The sequence below is a fragment of the Furipterus horrens genome, unplaced genomic scaffold, assembly GCF_987537825.1.
Source record: "Furipterus horrens unplaced genomic scaffold, mFurHor1.1.pri manual_scaffold_11, whole genome shotgun sequence".
NCBI lineage: Eukaryota > Metazoa > Chordata > Mammalia > Chiroptera > Furipteridae > Furipterus > Furipterus horrens.
Window position 1 is genome coordinate 69079789 of NW_028327181.1, and position 21032 is coordinate 69100820.

The window sequence follows — 21032 nt, forward strand, 5'->3', positions numbered from 1 at the left end:
TTGAGTATTAAAGACTTCTAATTCATTTTCCATTTTTATTTTTATTGCAGCATTTATTTATTGAGTGAAACAATTTCTGTAGTGGTTAGGTTGCTCCCTAAATAAACCTTTTGGAATGGCAAACACTGTACCAGTGGGAATGATATGAGTAGTTCATGGGTCCCAAGAATCGTCGTCGGCAGCCGTCCGTCTCGAGAGACGATGGTGTAGCTTCTTCAGAGTCTATCTGCACCGCCAAGAATGGCTGTGCAGTCCGACTCGGGAGTGACATGGTATCTGTCTCCTCCCGTGTTGAATCGACATCTTGCGATGACGCTGAAGCTACAGAGCCTGGGCAGGGTAATATGGAGGGTCTGCTGTTGCCCATGCAGCAGACCCCCCCTCTCTTCGCAGCTGAAGGGTCCAAGGGAAAGACGGAGTCGATACAGCTTGGCTTCAGGTGCGCCGCAGGAGTTGCCGGTGTTGACAGAGAAAAGTCAGTTTTTAGATTCCCATTTTTTAAAAACAAATTTTGAGTCAATAATACATTAATTCTTAATAAGTCATGTTTCTTCAAAGAACTTCTGCACAAAATAGCTAAACTAATATAGTCTACTACTATAGAAATCTTGCCATTATAACTGTTAATGCTCAATCTGGGAGCTAGTGGAATTTTGGAGTCACACAATTTTGTATACCATCTCAACCATTTATTAGTTGTACAACTTTGGGCCAGTTATCAAACTTCCTGATCCTTGAATTCCTTGTCTAATACAGCTTGTGGGAATATTAAATACAACTATGCACACAAAGTATTTGACACATTGCCTGACTCAGAGATATCAGCAGCTACTGTTATATTAAATGAGCCAAAAACAACCACAATACAGACCCCAGAATTCCCCAAATAAAAATTATGTAACTAGTCTTTAGTTGGTTTTCAATATGTTTGGAAGAAACACTTCCAGAAATTTACCAAAGGAAATTATTCAATGGAAGAGTAATAGCTTATGCACAAATATTGTATTACATATAGCCTACAGATAATGGAACATTAGGCAAAAACAAAAAGAAATTCGAAATCTATATAGCAATATGGAAAGTGTATATCATACATTCATATATTAAGTGAAAAGGCAAAATACATAATTAGTATACTATGATTGCAACTCTAAAATTTCTATGTTTATGGAGGGAGGACTAGAATAAAATATGCAAAACAGTGAAGTTGTTTAACAGTGGTAGAATTATGCATAATTATATCTTCCATAATTTTTATTATATTTTTATTAAAATAAAAGTTACATTATTCCTTTAAAAATTTAAATTATAAGACAACTCAATGGGGGAAAATAATAGTCTTTTCAACAAATGATGCTAGGACAACTATGTATCCATCCACATACAGAAGAATGAAATCAGGCTCCTATCCCTACCACACACAAAACTTAACTCAAAATGGTTCACAGAACTAAATGTAAAAGCATAGAAGTCCTTGTGACCTTGAGTTAGGCAACACCAAAAACATAAGTGATAAAAGAAAAATAAATTGGACTATAAAAAATTTAAAACTTTTGAGCTGCAAATGACACCAACAAGAAAGTGAAAATAACTCACAGAATGGAAGAAAATATTTGTAAATCATATATCTAGTAAAGGGCTTATGCCCAGAATATATAAAGAACTCATACAACTCAATAATAAGACAACCCAAGTGAAAAATGGTAAAGGAATTGAATAGATATTTCTCCAAAGAAGACAAATGGCCAATAAACATGAAAACCTGCAAAACCAATACATTCAAAAGTGTTTTGAACTTTAATATCCTCTGTTACATCCTTACTAAGGTAGTGACTAGCCTTATTCAAACACCATGCACACAAACTCTGCCTCTTAGCTTGTTATTTTTTAGACATTAAAAAATTCTTCCTTCTTTTGGGCTGAAATCTGTCTTTCTATAATCATTGGTTCTAGAGCTGTTTTATGCCTCAGATTGTCTAATCCTTTTCTACATGACAAAAGGCTGATAACTGCTGTCATTTGGACATAGGCCAATTTCCTCAAATGTGGTACCTAAATGCGGATACGTGCCAGGTGTGGCCTAACCAACAACTCCCTTATTCAGAAAACTATAATCAAATTTTGGCAGGTAAATCATGCTGCTGATTCATACTAAGTTTAACAACAGTAAAATTCCCTTTGTTATAAATGTTCCCATTAGATTATTTGTTCTTAATTCTTTCAACTGATATTTTCAATCCAAATTCCAGGATTATATATTTAATTATACTAAATTTCTTTCTTTTTTCTTTTTTTTAAAGATTTTATTTATTTACTTTTAGAGAGAGGGGAAGGGAGGGAGGAAGAGAGAGAGAAACATCAGTGTGTGGCTGCCTCTCACGCTCCCCCAACTGGGGACCTGGCCTGCAACCCAGGCATGTGCCCTGACTGGGAATCGAACCGGTGAACCCTTGGTATGCAGGCTGGTGCTCAGTCCACTGAGCCACAGCAGCTGGGGCCTAAATTTCTTATATAAACCAATTTGTTAAATCCTTGTTGCTACAGACTTCCAAATTATTTTCACTGCTTGCATATAGCTCCATCAAGATTTGTGCCATTTCTGCCCTGGCCAGTGTGGCTCAGTTGGTTGGGTAACATCCTACCAACTGAGAGGTGGCAAGTTCAATTCCCATTCAGAGCACATGCCTGAGTGGTGAGTTGGAGCTGAACACGTGAGCCTGATGGATGTTTCTTTTCTCTCTTACATCGATGTTTCTCTCCCCTCTCTCTAGAATCAATAAAAGAAAAAAAAAATTTTAAGATTTGTGTCATTTCTGAATTGGATCCACATACTCTCAATGTTCTTACTTGCTGCTTATTTCCATTCTTCCTATTCTCAATGATTTCCCAACTTTAGCTTTCTCACAGCTCCTCAGATATAATTACTTCAGGTTAGAAAACAAAGTCATATTGAGCAGTTAGAGGCTTTCTTAATTAATATCACCTATATTGGACTTCAATTTTCCTTTACTAAGTAATTTATTAAGCATAAAGATTGTTTTCCTTGACAGAAAATATGGAAACAAAATAGGAGCTATTAATATTAAGTAGGCATATATCCTTCTTATTCTTGTTTCTGAATTGTAAAATTTTTAATTATATTTAGCATATTTCCCACATCTGTGAATTCTGGATTTTAGTTTTTCTGACACACTTAAATGCTTCTATCACTTTTCTATACTCATCTTCTATAAATATCCTTTTAAAACTTGAGCCAAGATTGTTCCAAGTGAAGTCAAAGTAGTTTTAGTTATTTTTGCCTTCTAAAAAACTCATCGCCATAATCTATATAATTGTATAATGTTAACATGGTAACAGTGGTATACAACTTTAAGTCTCAGGTCATTATGCCATGACACTATACACACACACACAGACACACACACACATATAATTCATGTATACATAAATTTTTTTTCACTTAAAAATTTTTTCTTTCTACAATCTAGACTATGTATGTACTATTGCTATAGTTTTAGAAATTTCCACCCCAACTATAACAAAACTCTATACCAGTAAGGTCACTTTGTTTCCAAAGATTTGTTTTGTTCCTACCCACCAAGCAATTCTTCTTCATTGACTATGAATAGATCCAGAGCAACAGTATCTTTCATTGCATCCTTTACCACCACCTATATTATTTTTACTAAACAGATAACATTTTTGCTGATGTTTAAAATACAGTAAATAGAAAAAAATTAAATATATCTGAAATCTCACAATTCCAGAGAAAAATTATTGCTAATAATTTGATATATATCCTTCAAGACATCTTTTCATAAAAAATATAAGTATTTTCCCCTTACATTTTAAGAGAGAAAATGTCAGCAATGGAAGAATTTATCAAACACCCAGTGCTATGTTTCAAATGAACTTGGTTGGCAGTGAAGACTAAGAACTCAGCACTTTTGTTAAATGTTTTCCTATCCAAAAATTATCTAACCTATTCCAACTGCTTATTAATCTTATATTCATGCTCTAGCAAACTATATCATCAATTCAAGCATTTTTAACAAATAACTCCCTAATCATAAAAGTTGTTTCGTTATTAGAAGTAATGATTAGATATATTGATTTTAAGTAGGTAAATAGTATCCATTACAAAAATTAATTCTCAATCAATAAACATAAAAAGCTATAACTGAAGAAAAATGCAAGAAAATAGGTGGGAAAGATTAATTATACCCTTTAAAACATGACGAATCCCAGAAGCCATAAAGAAAAATATATAGCTGATTTGATCAAGTATAAAAATTTAAAGTTCTATATAGAAAAATATTCCATAATAAAATTGCAAAAAAATAATTTATAGAGTTGGAGGAAGCCATTTACAACACCTAATACTCAAGAGGCTAATATCCATAATACGTAAATATTTCCTACAAATCAGTACTAAAGATAAATATTGAAACAACAATCCACAAAGGATATAAACAAGCATTCACAGAAGAAATACAAATCACCAGTAAGAATATGAAAAGATGCTAAACTAATACATTCAAATTAAACAGATATATTTTTGCTCATTAGATTGGCAAAAGAAGAGGTTGGAAATATCCAGTATTAACACCACAGAGAAATCTTTTCTCTCATAAATTACTGAAGGTACAGCAAACTGATGAGATAAACTTTCTGAAAAGTAATCTGGAAAATTAAAAGTTTTTAAAAATTGCAAACCCTATACTCCAACAATCTCAATTCCAGTAATAGCTTCTATAATAATATATGGGAATATGCACAAAGATCTATGTCTAAGAATAGAATGACCAGTGCAGCATTCTTTATAATATAAAAGAGAAATACAAATCCTCATCGACAACAGGAAAGTTAAATTATAATCCATCTATAATGGAGTACTAGCCACAGACAAAAGAATGAGGTAAGTCTTTATCTATTGATATTAAAAATAAAGGGGAAGAGGGAGGGAGATGATATAGGAATTAAGGAGCATGGTAGGAGGGAATGGAATAGACAGAGAGAGGTTGAGAAGAACTATATGCACAACTAATGGACATGGTCTAAAATGGGGGGACAACTGGAGGGAGGGGGGCCACCGGTGGAGGGGAGAAGAAGGAAGGGAAATTGGGACAAATGTAACATTATAATCAATAAAACACATTAAAAAAATAATAATAAAAAAAAATCCATGATTAAAAAATCTTAAAAGGTAATATACTGATGATGTATTATAGAATTGTACACTTGATACTTATGTAATGTTACTAACTAAAGGCACCCCAATAAATTTGATTTGAAAAAGGTGTAAATAATATTATTTTTGCTTAGGAAAATAAAACTGTGAGTATAGATAGATATTGATATTGACATCAAAAGTGGATGAATGCATAGAAAAATATGAAAGTCATTTTGCAATATATAAATGTATTAAGCCACACACTGTACACCCTAAACTTACACAAAATTATGTATCAATCATATCTCAAAAAAAACAGGAAAAAAATTAACAAAACACAAAATTCCCAAAGCCAATGTAAGAAAAATTATTAAACTCTACTGAGGGATATAAAAATAATAATTCAAGAGTGCATTTTATCTTTGCATGGGAAAACATATCTGAAAGGATGTATATCAAATGATAAAAATACTTTTACATTTTAACACTTTAGCAATGACTTATTGAGACTGACATGAATTAATTTGGTAAATATGCTCACAAACACTTTTAAAATTTATACCTACTGGCAAAAAAGTTTCAAAGAACCAAATTTTACCAATAAAAGAAGCATTAACTGATCTGCAGAATACTCAGACAAGAAACAGTACTTTTCCAACTGCCGGCTGCAACCTATTACTGATGCAAAATCAGTTTGGAGAAATGTGACAAGCATGTTTTAAAAACTAAAATATGAAAACAAAATTAGCGCATCACACTTAGTAGCAACTGCTTATAACTTTTTATTATATTTATGTGTGGTATTAATACAAAGTAAAATGTATTTACCACTGTAGATTTTGAGTGAAGCTGTGCTTAGATCCTTAACAAACTTTTAACATTGTTCTCAAGGAATATTTAATGATTTAGAAAAATGCTCACTTGAAAGTGTTAAATGAAAAAAGCAGGGCACAAAACTATATGCAGACATATGGAAACAGGATCTCAAGTTAGTTATATTTGCAAGTACTAGAAAAATATGCATAAAGAATGACTATTTGAAGTTGCAAATAATTTTTCTATTATTTCATGTACTTTCAAACATTCCTACAATGAGCATGTCTTTAATCAGAAATTTAAATGCTTCTTAAAACATGTTAATTGCTATGTATATTTTACCAGAATAAAATTTTCATTACTGTGTATTCATTTATTCATCAAGCACTTACTGAAGACCTACTATGTACTAAACATTCAGTATTTTAAGGATTGAGTATATGATGGTTCCTGCCTTCATGGAGCTTGTACTCTAATAGGAAACTCTAAATTGAATAAGTAAATACAGAATAACTTTCTTGTATAGTAAATTAAAATTCTATTTATTTGAGAAATAGGGCATTATCATTCTTCAACAGTTATTAAATGCCTATGTACTTTTCTAGGCACCCCTCTTGACTATTATGCTTGACTCCTCCTAGCCATCAGGTAAAATGGTACTTTAGCAACACAATCAAATCCTCAATTCATATTTTTTAAAAATTAAAAATTAGAATAAATATGACACTGGTGTCAAATTTAGAAAAGACAAATATTTTGTTCATAAAAGATTATGTTCATTCTTTTTCCACTATTAACAAAATGACAAAATATAGCTAAAAAGTTAAAAGTACAAGAAATATCTTTTCCCATGTAAAATTAGTGACCCTTCCTTTAAGAGTTCCACAGATACATTTAATGTTCATACTGCTTTTTAATATACTAGATTATAAATTTGCATTAAAAAATAAAAATATTTTATTGATGCTATTAAAAGCCACATAATTGAGCATTCTCATAATCTTCTTATTCAAGATTCCTGTAGCCCACCTCCACTTTTTGGAACCCTTTATTCTAAGGGTAAAAAACTCTCTCCTTTCTTTTCCATTCTGAGTTCCTCTCTAATTTAGGCTTCTTCTTCTGAGCTGTCCTAATTATAACGGAGACTGACAGAATTTAATTAAACCTTTTAAACAAACTAGTGTTTTGAAGGGACAGATTTTTAAACACAACATATTAAAACAGAGCCTAATGTTATTAAATCATCTTCAGTATTTATTTATTGAAACTAAGCTATTAATGATGATGTACAGAATTTAAAATGAGGAAATGACACACATCAAGGACAAATATTCATGTGTGCCACAGAAACATCAATAAAAACACACTCTTTTTGTAGAGAAAACGTTAGTAACCTTTATCAGAAATAATATATATTACTAAACATCTTTCATATATAATCTTTTAAATCATTACTATGGAAATTTATATAGCTTTTTTCTTTCATAAAAATCTGTTGTGTCCCAATAACTCCTAAAATTAAAATTAGTGAATTTTCACGAGTCAATCAGTACTGAAGATGTGAATATTCGCCTCCACACTTTTCTTTTTACTACAAATGATCGTTTACTGCTATCTTTAGAAAACACCAAAAATGGCATGCTAAAACAATCTTTTTAATTAAAGAAATCTGGATAGTACTATAATAACCCTTGAAAGAATATTTTAGTACTTTAAGTGCATTTATCCTCTGAAAGATAAGGTCACACAGGGGATACTCACATACAGAAACATAGTAATCCTTTCATAAACCTTTAGAAAGTAAATAAGATTTAAGCATAGTTGAAATGAGAACACTTTAGGTAGTCTTCAGTGCTAAAATCTCCACACAGGTTGACATCAGGTAGCATTAATGAGAAATGACCAGAAAAAAAGAGAGGAAGATTTAACAATTTAAAAACCATTGTTCTAAAAGCCAAATAAGACAAATTAGAGGGCAAAAGAAAAAGCATAAGGCTCTTCTGTTTCCTGATTATGTGGGATTCTGTTTAACATTAGTGATATTTCTATGACTTAGAATTTTAAAAATTCCAGTATCTTTCCAGAGATGCAGTGAATACAGTCTACAGTGCCCATATTGTTGAATAAATGAATGAATGAATAATCATTGAGGTTATTTCTCTGGTCTTTCTTGTAGGTTTACCCTCCTTTATTCAGAGAAATAACAGTTAAGTCAGACAAGTCCCAATTGGTCCATGTTCTCTAATTTCCATGACTTTGCACATGGCATGTAGTCTCTTTATTGGAACAATTTTCAGTTTCCCCCTCCTCTTGGCTAACTCCTATTTAGTATTCTAAACTCAATTTAAGTATCACCTTCCAGAATCTAACAGCCTACATCTGGCACATCCCCGTCAGAGTTCCCATAAAATCCTCTGCATCACTGTGTACTCTTATCAGTATGTATATAGAGGCAGCAAGATAAGCTTTAGAGTCAGACACAGCTGAGTTCAAAAAATAATTCTACCACTTACTATGTGACCTTGGATGAGTTACCTAATATTGCTAAAAATTAAGTTCTTGATTTTAAAACACAAAATAACAGCATGTAATTTACTTAGTGTATCACCTCATACATAACAGATTTAATAATAACTTTTATTACACTCACATTGTACTGTACTTTCTTGTTAATATCACTGACTTCTCTAAACTGCACACTTCTAGAAGAAAGGAACAAGTATTTTACTTCTGTTTAAGCAGCATTTAGCACAGTGTTTGGCTTATGGGAGGCACTTAATGATATTATGATGACTAACTAAATACTACTCCCATTATAGTAAAATTAATTTGCCACTTGAAATACTTTCTGTAATGAGGTGAAAAACAAATAAGTAAAGATAATAAATTCCATTAATGTCAGTTTCAAAAAAAAAATAAGGATACTCTCTTTATTCAGATTGGTTTAGGATTTACTATTTATTATACATGTTATAAAATACCAAGTAACTTATTATCTTGCTTGAACATAACTGATCATATATGAATCAGGAACTGAATACCTGTAATTTTTTCATGGTATACGTTAACCACAAAATTACCAAGCCATACATAAGATTATCTTTATTTAGACAACCACTTAGAAAAGTTATAGTAAAATAAACAGCTTTTTAAAACCAAGAAAATTATTTTTTTGTTTTGTGTTTTTTTGAAGTATATTTTATTGATTATGTTGTGACAGGTGTCCCAATTTCTTTTCCCTTTGCTCTCCTCCATCCGGTACCCGTCTCCCTCCAGCAATCCCACCCCTTAGTTCATGTCCATGCGTCATGCATATAAGTTCTTTAGCTTCACCCGTTCCTATATTATTCTTAACCTCCCCCTGTCTATTTTGTACCAACCAATTATGCTTCTTAATCCCTGCACCATTTCCCCATTTCTCCCACTTCCCCCTCCCAGCTGATAACCCTCCAAATCATACCTATGATTCTGTTCCTATTCTGGTTTGCTTAGTTGGATTTTGTTTTTCTTTTTTAGATTCTGTTGTTGATAGTTGTGAGTTTGTTGTCATTTTAATGTTCATAGTTTTGATCTTCTTTTTCTTAAATAAGTCCCTTCAACATTTCATATAATAAGGAGCTGGTGATGATGAACTCCTTCAGCTTTACCTTGTCTGGGAAGCATTTTATCTACCCTTCCATTCTAAAAGATAGCTTTGCTGGATAGAGTCATCTTGGTTGTAGGTCCTTGCTTTTTATCACATTGAATACTTCTTACCAGTCCCTTCTTGCCTGCAAAGTTTCTTTTGAGAAATCAGCCCATAGTGTTATAGGCACCCATTTGTAGGAAACTCTGCTTTTCTCTTGCTTTTAAGATTCTCTCTTTATCTTTAACCTTTGGTATTTTAATTATGATGTCCTCTTTGGATCTGGCTTGTTTGGGACTCTCTGTGCTTCCTGGACTTGTATGTCTATTTCCTTCACCAGGTTTGGGAAGTGTCCTTCATTATTTTTTCAAATAAGTCTTAAATTTCTTGCTCTTCCTCTTCTCCTTCTGGCACCCCCATGATTCGAATGTTGGCATGTTTAAAGTTGTCCCAGAGGTTCCTAAGCCTCTCCTCATTTTTTTCAATTTTGTTTCCTCATTCTGTACTGGTTGACTGTTTTTTTCTTCCTTATGTTCCAAATCATTGATTTAAACCCCGGTCTCCATCCTTTTACCGTTGGTTTTGTGTGGATTTTCCTTAGTTTCATTTAGCATAGCCTTCCCTGCTTCCCTTCTGTGTTTGCCGTACTTAAGCATATCTGTCATATCTGTGAGCATTTTTAACACCAGTATTTTGAACTCTGCATCAGTTAGGTTGGCTATCTCCATGGCACTTAATTCTCCCACTGGAACCTTGATCTGGTCCCTCTTTTGGGCCATACTTCTGTCTCCTCATCTTGACAGGCTCATGTGTTTGTTTGTTTCTGTGTCTCAGGTAGAGCTGCCACACCTGTTACATTGTAAAGGGTGGAGCCTTAGGTATTTGTCATGCAGGGCGACCCGTTTCACCACATTGTGGTGCTGTATGTGGGGAAGGGACCTGAGAGGGAACAATGTCACTTGTGCAGCACTCATCCCTTTTCCAGGCAATTCTCACACTTCCCATATGGGACTGGTGCCTTTCTAGCTATTGCCCTGGTTCTGGCTCCCAGAGAGGGTGGGTTTGCAGACGTTCTAGGACCTTGAGGGTCTCTAAACAAGTGGACTCTGCTGAGATACCGGCAGTTTCTTCCTCCGCCCCAATCCCCACTGGTTTGCACAATCAGAAGCAATGAGGCCTTATTTTCCTGGCATTGTAACCGTGAGCTGTGTGGTCTGGTCTGGGGCTGGGAGCGCTCCCCAGGTGTCCTTCCCCACTTTTTAAAACATGTGACTGCACTTTCCGCCGGCCTGCCGCTGCCACCACACTGCTTCCTCTCCTCCCTGGTTCTGCCCTTCTTACCTTTCTGGGTGAGTATTTCTTCTTTATATCTTTGTTTGACATCCATGCAGCTCTATCTTCTGGTACTTCTGGTTTTCTCTAGTTTTGAGGTAGTTGTATTCCTTCTTATTTGTGGAGGGAGACGCAGCATGTCTATCTGGGCCTCCATCTTGGCTGAAGTCCCAAGGAAATTCTTAACATAGAAAAACTTAATTAAAATCTTTTATACTCCTTGGGGAAATGAGAAGAAATTGTTTAATGGTTTGGTAATTTTGACTTATGTAAGGATATAAAAATATACTAATTACTTAATGTAATATTTAATGGACTTTTACTTTGTAATGTTTAATTAGGTGTTTTGAGAAAGTATTTGTAAGGCCTCGTTCTGAGAGAATGCTTTCATTTTATATTTGGTCTTCAATAATTTTAATCTTCAAATTATTTTTACAGATCTACAACAGAAGCTGATGTAACACTTGTCCTATTTCCTCCTCCTTTCCTTGATAGTCAAAGATAGTTTTACTTTAGTATTATATGTTGAACATAAACTGGATATTTTAACATGTAAGATGTAATTCTGACTGAAGTACAAGCTTTACTTTGAGCCATTTTTAAATGCCTGAGCTCTGACTGGCATGGCTCAGCGGATTGAGCGCTCGCCTGCAAGGCCTGCGAACCAAAAGGTCACCAGTTTGAGTCCCGGTCAGGGTACATGCCTGGCTTATGGACCAGGTCCCTGGTTGGGGGCGTGCCAGAGACAATCAGACCATATATCTCTCACACATAGATGTTTCTCTCCCTCTCTTTCATCCTCCTTCCCCCTCTCTCAAAAAAAAAAAATAAACTCTTTTAAATGCATTATGCAAAAGAATTAAGGATTTTACAATGATAATGATTCCAAACTATGTTATAGCATATGAACCCATGGTGGGAATTGTAATCCATGACCCTTCTAAAATATAAGTGATCACTTGTTAATTTATATAATCCACTGCTTATTAATAACCAGTATGAATTTTACTGACTTCTAAAAAACCACATACTGAATATATGACATTAATAGACACTGCAAACTAATTGAGCAACATTTCTCTTTTTACTTAATTTTTTAAAATTAAAAGGATTTATTTCTAAAAGAGACACCATGTTGAGTAGATGACTACTACATTCGGTATTAAAATTGTATAGAAAACAGGTGCCTTTGGCTACTTCAATAATTAACACTGAAGTTGAAAAATCAAAATCTATTGTAGGATTAGTAAAGTACAAAATGGGAAAATTAACTCCAGGCACTTTAGTGAGTAAATAGTGATATGTTTGTTTACCACTGTTATGAACTATACAACAAGTTGTGAACTATTTGTAGTCTATTATTTAAAAAATTTCTAATTTCAAATTGTGGTTTTTTTTAATAAGCAGCACTAATTGCTGTCATTTTCTTCCATTAGAGGCAAGATTGAAAAAAATATTTAGTTCGAAAATCTTAAACTGCCCTTTATTTATAGTAATGCCTGAGCAAAAATGGACCTTCTGGGTGAAAGATAAAATAAAAATCCAACCATCCTCTCTCCTTAAGGAGGTTAGTTACAGTTAGCCAAGAAATTGGATATTCCATGGAGAAGAAACAACATCTACAAAGGCAGAGAGGCAAGAAATAGCATGGTATATTTAGAGAACTGCAGTGAATTCAATTATATCAGAAAATCCAGTGAGGCTGGATTAGAGGAAAAAAGAGACTAATGGCAGGCAAATTTGTTGTGAGGGTATTAATCAAAGCAAACAGTGTAAGGACCAGAACTAAGCAACAGCAGTGGTCAAAAATCAAATAACTAAATTGCATATTCACTGAAATTTTTCCCTATAGAAGTATGTGTGTAATGTAACATGAAAATCATAAAATGTATTTCATAGCTATAACCTCTCAAGTAAGTCTGCCTGAGTTCACATCCTAGTAACACCACTGATGGTGGAAACTTGAGAAAGTTCTTTAAATTTTCTGTGCCTTGGCTTTACATCTGCAAAATTGGCTAATAATAGAACTTAATGTCTACATTTACATAATGATTAGTACTAGGCCATAAAAAAGAAAAAAATTTTACTCTTTGCAACAGCATGGATGGACTTGGAGAACACTGTGCAAAGTGAAATAGGCCAGTCAGAAAAAGACAAGTATCATATGATCTCACTTATATATGAGGAATCTAATGAACAAACTGAACTAACAGCAAAATAGAGACAGACTCACAAAAGCAGGCTGACAGCTTGGCAGGGGTGGGGGAAGTGGAGAGGAATGGGTAGGTGGAGTGACAGAGCAAAGAAGGAAAAAGAAAAGAAAAAACCTAATGTCAAACACTTTTGTTGAAGGATTAAATGAGGTAATAACTATAAAAATAAATGTAATAGCAACAATGTACTACTAGTAGTTCTACAGTTATTATTTCAGGTGCAGACAATGCTGACCCTCTGCAGATTTACATGGTTAACTAAGTCATATAGATAGAGGATATCCTGACAAGGGCATTTAAATGCAAGTTTATATTTATGTTTTAAAAGACTCAAAATTATTTCCAGATACACCATTAACTTTCCATGACCTTGAAAAATTGAAAACATTTTGTTCCTCTGACTGTGTATAAGTAGCTTGTGAATAATAAGACAAGTCTCTTTTCAAGATAAAATTGCATTTATAACCAAGACTATGTGAACTAATAAATATTCAGGGTTTCCAGAAATCAAATCCTAAAACTTAGAGGTCATTCCTATTGCAAAATCAGTTAACAGACTGATTTAATGACAGTCACTTCTCATATTTATGTAACTTGTTAGGTTCAATAAAAAATATGTTCACAACACAATTCTTGCCCTCTAGAGTTTTAGCCTAAGAAAGACTTTTACATATCACATATCTCTAACACATTTTATAAATACTATGTATCACCTTAACAGCATTACATTTTTTTGCAGATTTTTTTAAATGCAAAGGTGAATATTAGCTGTAGCACAATATACTTCTCAAAAACAGACTTAAAAACCAGTTTTAGTTTTTGTATTTAGAGTCACAAAGTAGAAAAATGTGAATAAGAAATTACTATAGAAAAATCAAAGATCAGAAGTTGTGCCCTGTGGTGGAAGTAGGTCAAATACTTCAAACCCATAAAAGACAAGAACTGTAGGAATCTTATAAATTATTAAGGAATCACATCACTGGGAGAAAAATTATCTTTAATTCTACTAACCAGAAGATTCGTCTTTTGGTTCTTTTTCTTTGATTAGTTAAGTCAAGATAGGAAGGAATCGACATGTCTTCCTCAGAACTATGCACCAGAAGGTAGTCTTAAGTGAAAAACACACAAAAGCAATTAAGATTATTCTCAATCTTTTAACTAGCTTGTTACTCTCTATACAATATTATTATTCTTCAAACTTGTCATTGTTCACAATACTCTCAAATACTTTATATGAGAATACTCTTAAGCTTACGAAAATGTTCATTTACAAAGTTGTAGTGTTAATCAGTAATGAGAACCACAAACATATTTCTGCAGCTATGTAGTTGAAAATGGGAAGTCAAGCTCCTCTACCATTCAGAGAGCAGAAGAAGAAAATAAAAACAAAGAGAAAGAAGGGAATGAGAATAGGACTACAAAAATCTGAAAAAGAAACAATCTGGTAGACTAGGCAGAGGAAAGGTTGAAGATTCATTCATTTATTCAACAATTATGTGCCAGGACCCATACTAGGTGCTAAATATAAAACAGTGAAATAAACATTCCTTATCTGTTGCCCTCAGTCTAGGGAAGAGAGATTTAAAAACCAACACATGAATATATACAGATGTATAAATTATGATAAATGGATATAAAGAAAAAGTAAGGTATGTTATGAAAACCAAAATAAAGACTTAATTTAGACCATAGGTAAGGAAACACCTCTCTGAGGAAGAGAGGTTAAACGGTTGAGTTGAACAGTGGGAGAGAAGGGGAAAGGTGGCTTGGGCAAAGAAAATAAAAGTACAGAGACCCTGAGATAGGACAGAGCATGCCAGGTTCTGGGAATAAAATCAAGATCACTGTGACTGAAGCATAGTAACTGAGCAAGAGCAGATGCTGATCAAGGTGAGACCAAATGATTGCTATATGAAAACGTGAATGAAGGTAGGGAAATGAAGAACCAGAAATAGCAGTCAAGTGTATTGCTACATCCAGTGAAGAGCTGATGGGAGCCTGAACCAGGTTAATAGGAGTGGAGACAAAAAGAAAAGGAAGAGTATTTTTCTTTCATGTAGAAGTGAAATTTAAAAGATCTCTAAATAAAATAATTAAAATACTCTTCCATCTTGCTTCTCTACTGTGATATGAAGAATTGCTAAAATGATCCTAGTGTCCCAAAGATGCCACACTCTAATCACCAAAATCTATAAAATGTGTTGTTATATTATATGGCAAGCTGATCTTAAGAGAGAAAGATTATCTTGGTGGATCTGATCTAATCATATGAACCCTTAAAAGCAGAGAGGTTTCTCTGGTTAGCAGAAAGAGAAGCTAGAGATTTGAAGCCTGAGAAGGACTTGATGTGCCACTGCTGGTTTGAAGATGGAGAGAGCTGTGTGAGAAGATATGTGGGTGTCTTCTAAGAGTGAAAATCAGCCCTTGCCTGAGAGCCAGCAAAATATCAAGGACCTCAAACCAGGATCTAGATTCTGTAAACCTAAATGGGCTGGGAAGTGGAGTCTCTCCCTAAGCCTCCAGATAAGAGTCAAGCCTGGTATATTATACCTTGACTTTGGCCTTGACTTGAGACTGTAAGCAGAAAACCCAGCTGAACATTCCTAGATTTCTGACCTAAAGAACTGTAAAATGATAAATAAATGTTGTTTTTAATCCACTAAGTTTATGGTAACATGTTACACAGCAATAGAAAACTAATAGAAAACTACATCCCACTGCCCTGACAGGTGTGGCTCAGTCAGTTTGGTGTCATCCCGTAAAGCAAAACGTTGCTGGTTCGATTCCCTGTCATGGCACATGCCTGGGTTGCGGGATTCAGTCCCTGGTCGGGGCACATACAAGAGACAACCAATTGATGTTTCTCTTTCACATCAATGTTTCTCTCCCTCTTTCTCCCTCCCTTCCTGTTTCTAAAAATGAAGAAATAAAATTTTGGACAGTTTAATTTGAGAAGCATTTTAGACATCTAGGTAGAACTGTTCCACTAGCTGTCAAAGCAGGGGTGAAGATAGAACTGGGAGCCATAAGCATAACTACAATTACCAAAGTCAAGGGACAGACTGATATTGACTACAGACTTACAGATTGATATTGACTACAAACAAGTCAACCAGACTTGAACAGTCAAGGACTAACACCAATAATAAAGGAATAGGCAATGTATTAAAAAACTCAGAAAATAAGTGGCAGCCTGAGAGGTTGGAGATAAACCTGAAAAGTAGAGTTAACACTAAATGGTTGGTATTTATTTTCTCCTTTTTGCTAATGTCATTTTCTCCACTTCTTATCAATGAGCACTATAAGAAAAAAGATGTAGTTTTAAATAAGTATCATAAGTTGTATCCATGTATTTTTCAATTTATATATATATAAGTGAGACAAAGCTAAATGGTTTTCTGACCTACCTCAAAGTCATTAATGATTCACATAACTCAGTATAACTGAATTATTAGCATCTCTAAACAATGATTTTCTTTTCCAAGCCTTTTTAAAGTACCCACCCTCATTACTACTGTAAACCATCTGGAACTACTTAATTTTGCCAAGTTGCTGGGATATCTCTCTCCCCCTTGAGAAATCCAACCCAGACAAATGCATAACTGAGGAAACACTGCTCTAAAAATGTAGTGACATGTAGCTCTAGGTACAACTTGAGAGTATTTGTTTCTTTAGGATCAAAACAAATAGATTTATCCTCAGTATAATACAGAGATATAAAATACACAGTACTGACCCATGTAATCTATACAACTAGCCTCAACATTCACATCTGCTGTAAGATCAGTTAAATGTTTTTATTTGCAAATTATTTCAAAGATATAAAATATCTCACCACCTCCTTTTCAAAGATATTCTCTCACTGACCTTAGAAATCCTATCATGTCATTAGAATACATTTAATTATTTTTCTTTCAAAATATTAAATGTCATTATCTAGCAGAGGAAGATCTAAGTACAAATTTCCCATTTTGAAGACTAAAGCAAAAACTTTATCCCAAATACTTCTCTGAAAAACTCTTATGTTGCTAATTATATTTTGTCCATTTAAACCACGATCCTTTACTTACCCAAGTAACTGCTTATCTCAAGCTAGTCCTGAGCTTTGAGTTTACCAAAATAAAGAATGATAAATGTATCTGCTGTTCTAAAAGTTCTGAGAAGCAAAATGTTGAAAACAAACATTTACTATATATTTTTTAAAGTAATTCTGCAACCAGTGTATATATAAAACAGTATTGAGAAGATAAGCACCTTTATTTTTTTATTTTTATTTTTATTTATTTATTTTTTATTTTTGGTTTTTCAATTACAGCTGTCCCCTTTTCTCCCAATTTTTCTCCCCCACCCAACCCACCCCCTCTCCCGCAATCATATCCCTCCCCATTGTCCATGTCCATGTTTATTTTTTTCTTCAGAGAACCTCAGTCCATTTAGTGGCTACATACTGTATTTCTAAAATACTGACAGAAAAAATAAAAACACTAGAGATTTATGAAACCGGCATTATATACAGTGTTAATTTCTTATATTAATTCCAACTATCAAATTAGTGAATATATATTTCAGGTAATTTCACTTAAGAACTTTAGCACCATTTGACAAGCAAGGCAGTTTTTAAAGAATATTTAAAATTCCCAAAATAAATACAGTGGGTGGTTGAGAAAATATTTTGAAAAACAATCTTTACCTTCCCTAAATAAGCAATTCCAACATATTCCTATTCGGAATTATTTAAAAGTATTCCTTAGGAAATCTGAGAAATGTTGGAATCATTTGCACATAATCTGTCATTTCTGAATCTGGATCCATAGTTTTCTCATCTGTAAATTAAAGTGCTTAGATAGAAAATGATCTATCTCTACCATGTCTTCCAGTATTGATCCTTGTAACTAAGGGATATGATTTCCTTTTATAAACAAAATAAAAACTAAAAGTGTTAAAAGTATATATTTTTAAGCTCTGAAGGTTTTTTTTATTTTGTTTTGGTTTATCTGTTATGAATCCTTGAAGTTAGTTTATAGAAACAAGCCAGCCATTTTATATATGAATAAGAACAAGCTAATAGCCTCTGCACAAAACAGTATAAATGATGAATCTCTGATTTAAAGTGAAATAATATTTTCCATTTTTACTTTTGCTAGTTTTACTTCAAATTTGATATTTATTCTCAATTACATAGCCATTTAATCATGTGGATACTTTTCCCAGTTTATACATATATCAAAATTAATCTTGCTGCCCTTTGACATGGAAAAACACAAGTCTACTTGCCATCATCTTTATAGAGGTCATTCTTTTAAAAACCTTGAATGACAAATGTTTATGGTTGTTCTGAACTAATGACTCTAATGGACCTTCTCTAATGTTTAAATTTGTTTTTTTCATTCTGCAATGGCATTTGTAAAAGTAAGAACTGTCATAATTAGTCTGATGCTGAGATAAATTCTTCCACTTTGGTAAACATTTTCATATTGTTTTTAGTTAAGAAATTTTAAATGTCTTTAAATAGTGTTAAAAATGACATTTCATAAACCCTTTCAATGACAGTTTACAAACACTAGGAAGACTCTAAAATGTCAATACTCTTTGTCTCTGGTAGTGGTATTACATGCCAATTTTTTCCCATTGCTCAAAAAGCTTTATTACTTTGGTAATCGGAAATTAGTTCAAAATTAAATTTTAAATAGCTTATAAAGCATGGAACATCAACACAGTTCACTTCTACAGCAGATATAGGTTAAATGCTTCTTCCCTATTGATAAGCTTCTGCTTTAACAGGAAAAGTATTTGATCCGGTGTGTGTTAGGTTGGATGACACAAAACATTTACTTTTCAGTCCCTTCTCTTAATTTAGGCTTTTAAGAAAATCCCAGGAGTTTGAATTTAATTGCAGTGAATCTTGCAGCAGTAAACTTTTGAGGGGCCAGCATAACACCTTTCATCACAACGATGTTGTTGTGATGAAAGGTTTCCGGAAACTTGTTAGTATTCTCCTCTGTCATTATTTCAGAACAATTCCGTTTTTAAAAAGAGACGCAATTGTAAGCCGTTTCTATTTCAAGCCCATAAAAGCCAGAACTGGGATGAAAGGCAAAGCCTTGACCTTTCTATTTTCGACTTTCATCTGTGCAGCTAAGCCATCTGCTTTTTCTCCCCTACCCCATCTACTTAATGGTCTGAAAATTCTGCACCTAATCACAATTTTATTAAACCGGCCTGACTTTTCTACTTCAGCGAATTAAGGCTTAATTTTCAGGTGTATTGCACCTGGAGGCTCGCTTGCAAAATGCTGCTTACCCCTCCCTGCAGATCTCTTCCCCCTGGGCTGTTGGGCAGGCTCCCGTGTATTCAGCCACCTAAAGAGCTCTTCACTTTGCACACGGAGCGCCCGACGGAAACCTCTACCCCAGCCTCTCCTCCCGCGGCCGTGCGGCCGGTATTATCACTGGTGTTGCGGTTACGCAGGCCAGCTCAGCTTAGAACCGAACCGCGCGTTCTCCGCCGTCAAACAACAAGGCTCAGACCAGGGGGTGAAAAAAGAAACACAGACCCGGGCAGGAGAAAAGCTCCAGGAGGGAGGGAGCTGGGAAGAAGAAAGAGCTCTCAAGGCCGGAAGGAAGGACCTTCCGAAGCACGAAGGATAAAGGGTTTGTGAAGTGGAGCAAGAAGTGGGCGGCCAAGGTGAAATGGGAAGAAGGGACGGCCCGGAGGGCGGCGGCAGAGCCCGGAGCGGGTCCCTGGCCCAGCTGCGCGGGAGGCGCGGGGGCCGAGGCGGGCGTGGGCAGCTCGCCGCCAACCGCCAGTTAGAGCCAGCGGGGGCGCTTTCAGCGGCACCAGGCGCGGGTGTGAGGGGTGAAGAGCGGAGAAAAGAGCAGTTTGAGGGGCCGACGCGGCAGGGAGAGCGGGCCCACCCCCAGCCGGGCCCCGCTACTTAACTATTTGTAGAGCTGCTGCAGGCACAGGTCCAGGCTCTCGCCCTCCACCTCCTCACGCGTGATGCGCTCCGACAACGGTCGCGGGAGCGGGGGCAGCGGCGGCAGCTGGGGCTGGGGCGGCGGCGGCGGCGACGGTGGCGGCGGCTGCACGGCCGACTGCCCGGAGGCTGTCTCTGCCGCCTCCTCCTCGCCCTCCGCCGCCGCCGCCGCCGCCGCCGCTGCCTCCTCCACAGCCTCCTCCTCGGGCTCGGGCTCGGGGTCTTGGTCCTGCTCTTGCTCCTCCTCCTCCGTCGCGGATACCGTGGCCGCCTCCTCCCCTGGCTCTTCTACCGAAGCTTCGGCTGCCTCAGCCGCTATGAGTTCGGGCTCAGGCTCCGACTCGGGTTCGGGTTCGGGTTCCGGTTCTGGCTCGCCGCCGCCGCAGGGTCCGCGAAACTCGCCGAGGAATAGCTGTAGGAAGCGCCGGTAAGTTTTCTCCTCAGGGATGCAGCCGGCCATCGCTGCTCAAGCCCCGAGGCCGACCGGGAAGTGGCAAGGGGGAAGCCCAGGAAGGGGAGGAGGCTGCTCTCGAGCCTCGGGCTCCCACGAGGGCGGTAAAGCACCGCACCGGCACGAGCGATCAGCACTAGGCTGCCTGGAGAGGGCTCCCGCAAACGTGCGCGCCGCCGAGTGCGGACGTGCGCGGCCCGGGGGCGGGGGCGGGGGCGGAGCGTGCCTCCCCTGTCGGATCTGGAGGGAAAGTTCGAAGCGGGAGCGCGCTCAGGGTCCCGCGGAGGCCCACCCTCTAGCCCTACGGAGAGCTCCCCCCACGCTGCCTGAAGACCGTCGCCATGGCAACCGGCTCTAATTAAAATTTCAGGGTCCCTCCCGTTGAATCCCCGGAGTCGAAAGGACACTTGAGTGTCCCGTTCTCCAACTCTAAAGGTCTTGATTGT

The 21032-nt window shown here is 36.1% G+C and overlaps 1 protein-coding gene across 1 annotated transcript in view; it reads right to left on the minus strand.

Moving 5' to 3' along the window:
* PPM1E (protein phosphatase, Mg2+/Mn2+ dependent 1E) overlaps nt 1–20715 on the minus strand; it is a 107496-nt gene extending 86781 nt beyond the window's left edge. Inside the window, exon 1 of the mRNA XM_090292592.1 lies at nt 20099–20715. Coding sequence (XP_090148718.1) covers nt 20099–20595 — 497 coding nt within the window. The 5' untranslated portion in view covers nt 20596–20715. The remainder of the gene's footprint in view (nt 1–20098) is intronic.
* Between the last annotated feature and the right edge of the window lie 317 nt (nt 20716–21032).